The sequence below is a fragment of the Pongo abelii genome, chromosome 8, assembly GCF_028885655.2.
Source record: "Pongo abelii isolate AG06213 chromosome 8, NHGRI_mPonAbe1-v2.0_pri, whole genome shotgun sequence".
Taxonomy (NCBI): Eukaryota; Metazoa; Chordata; class Mammalia; order Primates; family Hominidae; genus Pongo; species Pongo abelii.
The window spans coordinates 99,347,310-99,359,990 of NC_071993.2; the positions used below are offsets into that span (position 1 = coordinate 99,347,310).

At 46.0% G+C, this 12,681-nt stretch overlaps 1 protein-coding gene across 3 annotated transcripts in view; it reads right to left on the bottom strand.

The window, feature by feature from the left end:
* The window catches only part of IDE (insulin degrading enzyme), a 131,191-nt gene extending 124,374 nt beyond the window's left edge, over window positions 1-6,817 (bottom strand). Inside the window, exon 1 of one of the 3 annotated variants that reach the window (XM_002820978.6) lies at window positions 6,211-6,817. In XM_002820978.6, the coding sequence (XP_002821024.1) occupies window positions 6,211-6,308 (98 nt within the window). In that variant the 5' untranslated portion in view covers window positions 6,309-6,817. Of the gene's footprint in view, window positions 1-307; window positions 424-6,210 lie in introns of those variants that run through there. The other 2 variants (XM_009245626.4, XM_024253395.3) reach the window with 2 other exon arrangements.
* Between the last annotated feature and the right edge of the window lie 5,864 nt (window positions 6,818-12,681).

Sequence of the window (12,681 nt, forward strand, 5' to 3'; positions counted from 1 at the left end):
TGGTTGTGGTGGCTTATGCCTGTAATCACAGCACTTTGGGAGCCAGAGGCAGGAAGATTGCTTGAAGCCAGGAGTTAGAGATCAGTATGGACAACATAGCAAGATCTTGCCTCTACAAAAATTTAAAAAATTAGCCAGGCATGGTGGCACAAGTCTGTAGTCCTAGCTACTCAGGAGGCTGAGGTGAGAGGATCACTTGAGCCCAGGAGTTCAAGGCTGCAGTGAGTTTTGATCGTGCCACTGCACTCCAGCCTGGGTGACAGAGTGAGATCCTGTCTCCAAAAAATAAAATATTTTCTCAACTTACCTTCTTTGTTCATCCAAAGTCAATACTTCCTTCAAAGACTCTTGTTCAAATCCTGTGTTCTCTGCAAAGCTCTCCCCATTCTTACTAGTAGCAGGGTGTTCTCAGCAGAGGGAAAACAATGCAAATGATCTGAGGTAAGAGCAAGTCAAGCAAGGAGACCAGTGTGACTCATATTGTTGAGTAGGAAGTTTATTACTTAAAACTGAAATTTGAGGGAGAGGTTCTGGCTGGAGAAATACATTTGGGAGTTGTCAGAATATAGATTAGGCCTACCTTACAGAATTTTTGCAACGATCAATATGATACCAGGGCATATTTGCATGACTGCCATTCAGCAGTGAACTCATACATCTTTATGAATGATGTTAAATGAATGTTAAAGGTCAAAAGCTATAAAACTAAAACAATAAAACTAAACAATATACTGCTTAAGAAGTATTCAAATGTGATAAAGCTATAAAGAAAGCTAAGGAAATTGTTATCCAAATATAGAATAATACAGCCGGGCACGGTGGCCCACGCCTGTAATCCCAGCACTTTGGGAGGCTGAGGTGGGTGGATCACCTGAGGTCAGGGGTTTAAGACCAGCCTGGGCAACATGGTGAAACCCCATGTCTACTAAAAATACAAAAATTAGCCAGGCATGGTGGCACGCACCTGTAGTCCCAGCTACTTGGGAGGCTGAGGCAGGAGAATCGCTTGAAGCTGGGAGGCGGAGGTTGCAGTGAGCCGAGATTGCGCCACTGTACTCCAGCCTGGGCAACAAGGCCAGACTCTTTCTCAAAAAAAAAAAAATAATAATAATAATACTAATAATACCTTTACAGGGGAGGAATAGAGTTATAATTGGGCAGGTGAGCACAGACAGCTTCAAAGTTGCTGGAAATGTTTGTTTCCTAAAATAGATGGTACACAGGTGTTCGTTTTGTTTTTCTTCTTTGTCCTATATACTCTGGCATGTACAATATCAAATAAGAGAGTAAAAAAATAAGAGGCAATATATAAACATCAAATAGATGTTTCACAATGTTTTTAAAAATTATTAAGTTGAGAAAAAGGAAGAGTAATTGTGTGACCTGTATAACAAGGCCTAAAAAGAATAAAGGATTTAGTCATATAAAGAAAAGACAGAAAGGGCATCTCGGAATTGGGAATGAATAGGTCATGTAAAAGGAGACAGCAAATTGGTAAGTCTGACTGGAGAAGAGTTAGGCTGAAAAGTTGGGCTAAGGCCAGCCAACAGAATGCTCACATGCTGGGTCAAGAAGTTTGAACTTGATCTTGAAATAGCGCAGAGCCACTGGTGATATTTAGGCGAGACAACAGCTTGGGAAAAGTGGTTTTTTAATCTGACGTGATGATAAGAATCAACTAGTAGGGAGACAGAAGGCTGGAAAAGTCAGTTCTAAAACCTGTTCAGGTGAGATAATCTCACTGATGTAAGATGTTACTGAAGATGATCATGGCCTGAAGTAGGATGGTGATGAGGGTCAAGATCATTCCAAGAAACTTTAGGCGTCTTTAGGATGAAAGACTCAGGAGGACTGGGTCTTGGGAATAGGCAATGAGGGAAAAAGATTCAAAGATTTTCAAGCTAAACTGAAAACTCTCATCTTCAAGCTAAACTGAAAACTCTCATTTTCAAGCTAAACTGAAAAAATGATAACAACATAGCAAAACTAAGGACTCTACAGAAAAAAATAGTTTTGAAAAACGACCATTAATCAAGTTATGCAGTAAATGTGTACTGAGTACCTACTATGTGTCAGGCAGAGTGTGATGCCTTCCCTTCAGAAAGCAGATTGTGAGTCCTACTTTAAAAAGTTATTCCGAGCACAGTGGCTCACGCCTGTAATCCAAGCACTTTGGGAGGCCGAGGTTGGCGGATCACCTGAGGTCAGGAGTTCGAGACCAGCCTGGCCATCATGGTGAAATCCCATCTCTACTAAAAATACAAAAATTAGTTGTGTGTGGTGGCACACACCTGTAATCCCAGCTACTCTGGAGGCTGAGGCAGGAGGATCACTTGAACCCGGGAGTTGGAAGTTGCAGTGAGCCAAGATCGTGTCACTCTCCAGCCTGTGTGACAGAACGAGACCCAGTCTCAAAAAAAAAAAAAAAAGTTATACTTTTAATAGGCAAAAAGAAACTAAACAGTTCTTTGAGAAGAATAAAATAATTTTGTGAGTCCCACTTTTTAAAAAAGTAATCAGTATGGTGATAAAAAAATACTAAGTTGTTTTTCAAAATTAATTGAAAGAAACAACAAAACATAAAAGTGGAGGTGTCCAGTAAAAGGTCAGACGTAAAGCAGTTTACTGTTTATTACTGAAAGCTCCTTGAGGACAAGATTTATGGCTATCTTTGCATTTACACAGTACTGGACACAGTGTGTGATCACTACAGAGTAGACATTCAAATAATGTCTAAACTAACAGAACAGTGAGAACAGACTGAAGACAAGCCAACTGAGAAGGTTCCAGAACCTAACATAGCTACACAGGATCTACCCCTGTGGAAGGAAAGTGCTCTAGCCTTGTCATCCTGGCTAAAAGGTAGCCTGATCCTCTGGCTACATGTTTAGGAGATATAAAATACCAACAGAAAAACAGAAAGGAAACCAGTGTTTACGAAACATATACTGGGCCTGGCACAGTGGCTCATGCCTGTAACGCCAGCACTTTGGGAGGCAGGGGGATTGCTTCAGCCCAGGAGTTTGAGACCACCCTGGGCAACATGGCGAAACCCCATCTCTACCAAAAATACAAAAATTAGTTGTGGGGTGGTGGTGTGAGTCTGCAGTCCCAGCTACTCAGGAGGCTGAGGTGGGAGGATCACTTGAACCCAAGAGATGAAGGCTGCAGTGAGCTGAGATCACACCACTGCACTCCAGGCTGGGCGACAGAGTGAAACCCTGTCTTGAACTTTAAAAAAAAGAAAACATACTGAACTTTTTCTCCCCTACCCTGGGGAGACTGTCCCCACCCCAACTTCTTTTTTTTTAAGGCAGAGTCTCGCTCAGTCACCCAGGCTGGAGTGCAGTGGCACGATCTCAGCTCACTGCACCTCCGCCTCCTGGGTTCAAGCGATTCTCCTGCCTCAGCCTCATGAGTAGCTGGGATTACAAGCGCCCACCACCACACCCGGCTAATTTTTTTGTATTTTTAGTAGAGATGGGGTTTCACCATGTTGCCCAGGCTGGTCTTGAACTCCTGACCTCAAGTGATCCACCCACCTCGCCCTCTCAAAGTGTTGGGATTACAGGCGTGAGCCACCCCACCTGGCCTCAACCCTAACTTTCAAGACAGGCAGAATGTGTGGATTAGGTTAAAGAAACTTCAGGGGTACCCTGTCCTTTTACACTATTAAAAGGCATTTTTCTGATTAAAAGTTTAAAAGCTTGAATGTTGATAGTCCCAACTGACATACCACTGTTTCCTAAGCCTATGGAACAGGGAAATGCAAAGTAGGGCTGCCTGCAAAGTGAGATGACTGATGCCCAGGTGGCTCAAGTTGTTGCCAGGGAATGGGCTATTATCTCCAGGTGCCCCAATAGTTCAGATAATTCCACACAGTCCCAAGTTATAAAATATGGCTGAACAGAGAACAAGGAGGTTACTCTGTAAATGGACTGATCTTACATAAATGCTTTAAGACCATCTCTGTCTCAAGAGGTTAGACCAGAAAACGAATGCCAAAATACCAGCAGAGGCAGTACTTGCGTTTGCAAATACATAACAGTTAGGAAGAGCTCAGGCTCCGATGCCAGAAAGACATGGGTTAAATCTCAGCTCTTCCAGCAAATAGCTGTGTGGCTATATCTGTTAAGACAGTCTTCTGACTATGTACAGTAGGGCTGATTGCATTCCTTAAGATGTGAATATGTGGTAGCTTCAGATGTTAGTGCTTTCCTTCCTAAAACTATGCCCTAATCCCTTTGGTTGGACCTGTATTTTCCTCAAAAGCCTCACTCACTCATTTTAGGGTAGAGCTTTCTAGCTGGCTCATCTCATTCATTATGCTTTGAATCTCTCAAATTTCCATCTTTGAGAAAAATATATCTTAAAACTCTGGATGGTCGACTGGACTTAATAACTACAGAGAAAATGTAATTTTAACTAGAACATACAAACCACTTAGTTATATAAGACTTAAAATTGGTGCTTTCTTTAAAAATCACAAATGCTATATGCTGGAGACAGTATGGAGATAGCTAAGCCTAGCCTATCAGTAATGAATTTAGAACAAAAGCGGACTGACCCAAAAGAGGACAAGAGGAGGCATCCTGCCTGTGCTTACCACCTGATTCTCTAAGCTCAGGGGTCTCTTGCACATTGTAGGAGATTTTGTGATGTAGTGGAAAACAGAGGAGAACAAGTTTCATAGAGTCTTCATTTGTATTAGCTTATCTTAGTGCCCCACTGCTACCATCCTAATACAGGCAGTAAAGACTAAGTCCCAACAGGTTTCTCTGCCTCAGGACTCTCTCCACTTCCTGACATCCTGCACACAGCCACCAAACTACTTTCCTAAATCCCTAGTTCCATCAGATAACTTTCCAGCTCAAAAACTTAATGGCTCCCTACCTACTACGCATTGGGAAAATCCCAACTAAAATTCAAGACCCAGGCCAGCATTACCCTACTGTTATAATACAGGACTTGTGTCCTTCTAATTCTCCCAGGGAAATTCTATAAAGCATCAACCAGACTAATCGGCTCACTGTTCCCCCAACACAAACTGCCCGCCTATCTAGGCTGGATTACGCCCACGCCAGCCCTCACTCCAACCTTTCTGCCATTCCTTCCAAAGCCAGCCTATCCCCCACTTTTCTATCTCTGCCCCCACACACTACCCATACTACCCATCTTCTGACCCTCATCAACACACCCTTTTAGCTATCTCAATTCCCGTGGCATCCCAATCCGCTCCAATCAAGTCAAAGTTCCTTGGAAGGCAGACACATACTTTACATAGAGGGTCCAGCACAGTGCCCTGCACTTAGTAGGTGCTGGCTATTACTGATTAAAACCAGGAGGAGTTCAAATAATGTTTCTAGGGAGGGCAAGATAATACTGCCTATCCTCTTCCATTCGTAGTAAAAAGTATTCAGCGTTCACTTCAAGCCTGAAAATGCCTAGCGTACGCAGATCAACGGTGCAGTGGAGAGGGCACGCCACCGGATGGCAAAAAACCTGTGTCCTAATCCTGGTTTTGCCACAATCTCGGCAACTGCTGGGAAATCAAGCCATCTCTCGGAGCTCCGGTTGTCTCCGACGTAAAACAAGGGAGCTGCTGTAGAGGATCCCAAGGTATCTTTCGGCTCCTAAATGTCCCCCGATAGGAAACCCCACACTCGTCTTCTCACTAAGGCGGGAGGCAGGCAAACTTTTTTCCCAGCGCGGGCATTCCACACGGTCCTGGAAACTCAGTGCCCGGAGGAAAGGGCAGGGCTGAGGGCAAGGTGAGAAGCGGTCCCCCCGAAGTCGCCGGATTCCTTTACCCCATGGCTCGAGTCCGCCTCAGGTTCCCGGCCCCCTCACAGGCGGACTCCGGGAGAGTGACGCGGCGCGGCTCCCGGGTGGAGGCCAGATGACTCTGTCCGGCCCCGCGCCCCCCGCACTAGTGGCACACGCCCCGTGGCCCCGGGTAACGGCCCCGGCCCCTCACCAGCCCGAGGGACCTCCCCGACTCTGGACCAGGCCTCTGGCTCCCGCCTGGCGAGCCGCTCTTCCGGGCCCTGGGGTGGCCTCAGCGCGGCAGTACGGGCCCCAGGCCGGCGGGACCGGCGGCGTGAGGGGCAGCGGTGGCGGCTTTAAGTGCTGAATCACCACTTTGCAACCCGAGCGCCAAACCACTGTGACCCACGGGGCCCGAGGGCCCGGGCGCTCCATTCAGCTTACCCAGACAGGCGCTCCGGGGGCGTCAGGCGGGCGCCGAGGACTGAGCGGAAGGTGCTGGGCAGCGCGGGGTGCAGAAGCCACGCTAGCCGGTACCGCATTAGCCAGCGCAGTCGTCGGGATCACCGCAAACGCTTCCTGCTTGCGCTTCGAGCCGGCCCTGCGCACTGCGCATGCCCTAGCCGAAGCGCCGCGCGGTCTCCCGGGAGCTGCGGAGAGGTAGCCGCTCCGGGTTTTGCCTGGAGCCGGATGGGGCGAGGACGCGGGCGAGAACTGTGAAGACCGCGGACAGCCGAGGCCTGACCAGGCGGACTGGCGGGACAGGGGTCTGGCCGGGGCGCTTTAGGAGCCAGCACCCAGACTTTCCCCAGGCGGGGAGGTCCCCAGCTAGGTCCCACCGGCCGCACTTGTGAGGGTGGCGACGTGTGTCTGACTGTGAGGGGGCGAGGGGCCGCTGATGAATCCAGTGAGGGCACACAGGACTATGTTTTCTGAGGCACCCCCACTAACTAGCGTGCCGGACCCTGCAGGTGTTGGAACAAGGTTCGTGGTCGCGGCGGCCTCACATAAAATGAATCCGCGGCGGGCGCGCGGCCCGCGGGCTCCCTCTAGAGCGCGGTGGGGACGTGGACCGCGAAGGCACAGATGCGCTGGAGACAAGGCTCGAGTGCGGCGTGGGGGAAATTCAGACGCAGGGGTCCGCGATAGAGACGCCAGGACCGAGGGGGACGTTTCCATCCTTGGAGAAGCTAGCAGCTCTCTTAAGAGGAAGGTGCGGATGGGACGGGCGGCACAGCAAAACAAGCCTTCAAATCCAGAGTAGAAACTACTACTCTTATTAGTACTCCGTACTAGGAATACTACTGTCAGTCGGCTTCAGTCGCTACTTTTTAAACAAAGAGTTTTCTCCCCAATGGCTTTATGGGGCTTTGCACCCACGAACAACCTAATGGTTGTTATGAATCTAACTTTCCATAATACCTTATGAGAGTCTTTAAGGAAGAATGCGATTAGGGATGATTTCCCAGCTTAAGTACTTTTAGGTTTCTGATTGGCAGACCATCAAGACTGCAGCCAAAAAGTGTCCTTAGTCCAAGTATTGCTTTAAATGGGAATTCAGTAGGAGGGTTCCTTAATCAAGTTGATGCTTTATCGAAGACGTACCCACGATCTTTTTAACAGTGCAGTTTCACCTAAAGGCAAACCTTTGGATGAAAACAGGTAAAAAATATGGCAAGCCTCGTAGTGGTGTTTGCAAGTGCATGGTTTTAAGAACCTTTAAATTACCAGTCCCAATGCAGAGTAGTCAATCACCTTGAAGCAGCTCCTCTGAGAGTGTTAATGCAGCCTTTCTGAATACATTTATGCTCCATTAATGGAATCTATAAATGGGCTGGGTCAAGGGTAGATTCAGACTTGGAGGGCTTGAAACATATACAATTTGGGGGACCTCTTTGAGACATGAAATACAAATTATAAATACAAAACTAGCAATCAAAAGATTACGATAGAGAGAAAATACATCACAACAAATACTCGAGACTTGGAGATTAGTACCCTTTCTTTTCCTGAGATTTCTTTAGGCTATTTATTAGAAATGCTTACATAAAAATGCTTCCAGATGGCCGGGCGTGGTGGCTCATGCCTGTAATCCCAGCACTTTGGGAGGCCAAGCCGGGCGGATCACGAGATCAGGAGTTCGAGACCAGCCTGACCAAAATGGTGAAACCCCGTGTCTACTAAAAATACAAAAATTAGCCAGGCGTGGTGGCATGCGCCTGTAATTCCAGCTACTGAGGAGGCTGAGGCAGGAGAATCACTTGAACCCGGGAGGCGGAGGTTGCAGTGAGCCAAGATCATGCCACTGCACTCCAGCCTGGGCAACAAAATGAGACTCTATGTCTCAAAAAAAGAAAAAAAAATGCTTCCAAACAACAACTGGCTTTCCCTCTACAACTCCCAGTTTGGAGCCAGTGCAAGTGAGCAGCCCTGAAGTTTAAACTTCATTAACTTCATAATAAATTTCCCTCTAGTTGGAGTAGATGTCCTGGATAAGAAAGAATAATATTAATATAGTCTCATAACTATCATCTCAATAAAGAGGACGTGGATGGAAAAGTAACAATTTTGAGGGTCTACTCTGTGTCTGGCATTGTACATGGATCCTTCATTAGTCATCATGACCACCCTCTGTAATGGATATTTCCTCACCTACCAGAGATGAGGAAGCTGTGGCAGAGAGAGGTTGAGTAACTTGCCAACAATTGGACAAAAAGAGTGGAGTTGTAATTTGAACCCAGGACTGTCTGATTCCAAAACCTGTGATTTGCTCATCTCATTTATGACTTGACAAATATTTGTTGAATGCCTTACAGATACCAGGTATTATAAAGGTGCTGGGGATACAGCAGTGGACAAAAAAGACAAAAGTTTCTGTCTTGATGGAGGTTACCTTCTAGCTGTGTGGGAAAAACAGATAATAATCAAGTAAGTGATATGAAGGAACAGGTGGTCAGGAAAGGCCTCTTTGAGGAAGTGACATTCAGGCAGACCCCAGAATGATGAGAAAAAGTAGGAAATGTGAAGATCTGGGGTATAATCTTTCCCACTCTCACTCAAACAAGTATAAGGTGTAAACCACCTAGACAACTTTTTTTCTTTTCTTTCTTTCTTTTTTTTTTAGATGGAGTCTCGCTCTGTTGCCAGGCTGGAGTGCAGTGGTGCGATCTCGGCTCACTGCAGCCTCCACCTCCCAGATTCATGCGATTCTCCTACCTCAGCCTCCGGAGTAACTGGGACTACCGGCGCATGCCACCATGCCCAGCTAATTTTTGTGTTTTTAGTAGAGACGGGGTTTCTCCATGTTGGTCAGGCTGGTCTCCAACTCCCGACCTCAGGTGATCCGCCTGTCTCGGCCTCCCAAGGTGCTGGGATTACAGGCGTGAGCCACCGCGCCCGGCCAAGAATTTTTTTTCTTTTTTTTTTTTTTAAATAGGCCGGGTGCGGTGGCTCACACCTATAATCCCAGCTGTTTGGGAGGCTGAGGCAGGTGAATCACTTGAGGTGAGGAGTTTGAGACCAGCCTGGCTAACATGGTGAAACCCTGTCTCTACAAAAAAATTTAAAAATTAGCTGGGCATGATGGTGTGCACCTGTAGTCCCAGCTACTTGGGAGGCTGAGGCACAAGAATCGCTTGAACCTGGGAGGCAGAGGTTGCAGTGAGCTGAGATCGTGCCACTGCACTCCAGCCTAGGTAACAGAGTGAGACCCTGTCTCAAAAGTAAAACTTAAAATGTCTTTTGAGGCTGGGCACAGTGACTCACACCTGTAATCCCAACACTTTGGGAGGCCAAGGTGGGCGGATCACCTGAGGTTGGGAGTTTGAGACCAGCCTGACCAACATGGAGAAAACCCGTCTCTACTAAAAATACAAAATTAACTGGGCATGGTGGTGCGTGCCTGTAATCCCAGCTACTCGGAAGGCTGAGGCAGGAGAATTGCTTGAACCCGGGAGGCGGAGGTTGCAGTGAGCCGAGATCAAGCCATTGCACTCCAGCCTGGGCAACAAGAGTGAAACGCCATCTCAAAAAAAAAAAAAAAAGTCTTTTGAACTAATCTAGCCTAATGTTATATATTCAAAATCAAAATCTGAATTCTGAATCCACCAACTCAAAATTTTGTACAAATAGCTAAAGAGAAAGCATACCTAGGTAGTTAATAACAAAGGAAAATTTAAAGTTAGGGCCAGACGCAGTGGCTCATGCCTGTAATCCCAACAATTTGGGAGGCAGTGGTGAGAGGGTGCTTGAGCTCAGGAGTTCAAGACCAGCTTTGGCAACATAGTCAGGCCTTGTCTATATAAAAAAATAAAAATAAAATTAGGCAGCAGGTGCAGTGGCTCATGCCTGTAATGCTAGCACTTTGGGAGGCCAAAGCAGGAGGATCACTTGAGCTTAGTTCAAGACCAGCCTGGGCAACATAGACCTCATCTCTATTTAAAATAAAGATAAAATCAAAACAAAACCAAAAATTAGCTGGGCATGGTGGTGCATGCCTGTGCTCCCAACTACTCTGGATGTTGAGGAGGGAGGATGGCTTGAGCCCAGGAGGTGGAGGTTGCAGTGAGCCAAAATCATGCCACTGCACTCCAGCCTGGGCAAGACTGCCAGACCCTGTCTCAAACAACAGTTCTTACAAGACCTTAAACATTTTTCATAAACATCATTTTTATTTATTATTTTTTAAGGCTCTTGAGCAACACCAATTCTTTAATGAACAGCTGAGGAACATTGATTTTAACCATCAATTTTCTTTTTCTCAAAAGAAAAATGTCTCAAAAGACTTTTTTTTTTTTTTATTGAGACAGAGTCTCACTCTGTCACCCAGGCTGGAGTGCAATGGTGTGGTCTTGGCTCACTGCAACCTCTACCTTCCAGGTTCAAGCGATTCTCCTGCCTCAGCCTCCTGAGTAGCTAGGATTATAGGCACCCGCCACCACGCTCAGCTAATTTTTGTATTTTTAGTAGAGACGGGGTTTCACCATGTTGGCCAGGCTGGTCTCAAACTCCTGACTTCAGGTAATCCATCCACCTCAGCCTCCCGAAGTGCTGGGATTACAGGCATGAGCCACTGCACCCAGCCTTTTTTATCTTTTTAAGACGGGGTCTCCCTCTGTGGCCCAGGCTGGAGTGCAGTGGAGTGATCTCGGCTCACTGCAACCTCTGCCTCCCGGGTTCAAGCGATTCTCCTGCCTCAGCCTCCCAAGTAGCTAGGACTACAGGCATGAGCCACCATGCCCTGCTGATTTTTTTGTATTTTTAGTTGAGACGGGGTTTCACCATGTTGGCCAAGCTGGTCTCGAACCCCTGACCTCAAGTGATCTGCCCACCTCGGCCTCCCAAAGTGCTGGGATTACAGGCATGAACCAACGCACCCGGCCTTATTTTATGTGTCTTAATTTACTCATTTATCTCCCTCACTAACATGTAAATACCACAAGCATAGAAACCTGGTTGCTCGTTTCTCTGATGTATCCTCAACATTGAAAGCAAGCCCTCAGCCCATAATATTTCCTGAATGGATAGATCAAGAGTTGTCTTAACTGTGTGTGGAAAATATGAATTATAGATCCTGCCCATAAAGTAACTCAAATTTACCTTTAAGGACTAGCAAAGATGAGTCATTTAGGAAAACTCTTAACAAATTTATAATTAATCGCTTATCTATAAAACATTTTTAAAAATTCATGTTGCTTTTAGGATTTTATTACCATAGTATTGTACTTAAAACTAATATACATTTTAAAACTTTTTATTGGGAGGGGCACGGTGGCTCACGCCTGTAATCCCAGCACTTGGGGAGGCTGAGACGGGTGGCTCACCTAAGGTCAGGAGTTCGAGACCAGCCTGGCCAATGTAATGAAACCCCGACTCTACTAAAAATACAAAAAATTAGCCGGGTACAGTGGCAGGCGTTTGTAGTCCCAGCTACCCGGGAGGCTGAGGCAGGAGAATTGCTTGAACCCAGGAGGCAGAGGTTGCAGTGAGCCAAGATCAAGCCATTGCACTCCAGCCTGGGCAACAAGAGCGAAACTCTGTCTCATTAAAAAAAAAAAAAAAAAGCCGGGCACGGTGGCTCACGCCTGTAATCCCAACACTTTGGGAGGCCGAGCTAGGCGCATCACCTGAGGTCGAGAGTTGGAGACCAGCCTGACCAACATGGAGAAACCCCGTCTCTGTTAATACCAAATTAGCCAGGCGTGGTGGTGCATGCCTGTAATCCCAGCTACTCAGGAGGCTGAGGCAGGAGAATTGCTTAAACCTGGGAGGTGGAGGTTGCAGTGAGCTGAGATCACGCCATTGCCCTCCGGCCTGAGCAACAAGAGCAAAACTCTGTCTCAAAAAAAAAAAAAAAAAAAAAAAAGAAAGAAGAGAAAACTGTATTATGGAACAAGTAGTCAAACATATACAAAAGAAAAGAAAATAGTATAACTATTCCAGGCAAAATATAATTTTAGAATTCTATAGCCCAACAATGTCAACATAGATTTTGTAATTTAGGATAAAAACATTTTGAAAAATACGATTTTAGAATTCCACAGCCAAACAATGTCAATAAATAAATACCCCAGGCATCCACTCATTATTCAGCTTCCATAATTACCAGTTCATGGCCAATATTGTTCTATCTTTTCCTCCAACTCCCTCAACCTCCACCAAATTATTCTGAACCAAATACCGGGCATCATATTATTAATATTTCATCTCAGTATTTCAGTATATGTCTCAAAGGACTTAAAGAAAATCCACAGGCACTAACATACTTAAAACATTAAGATAATTATTTAATATAATCAAATATCTAGTCAGTGTTCCCACTTTCCTGAGTGTTCCCACTTTCCTGATCGCCTCAAATGTTTCTTTTTCACAATGCGTTTGTTCAAATCAGGATCCAAACAAGAACAAAACACTTCA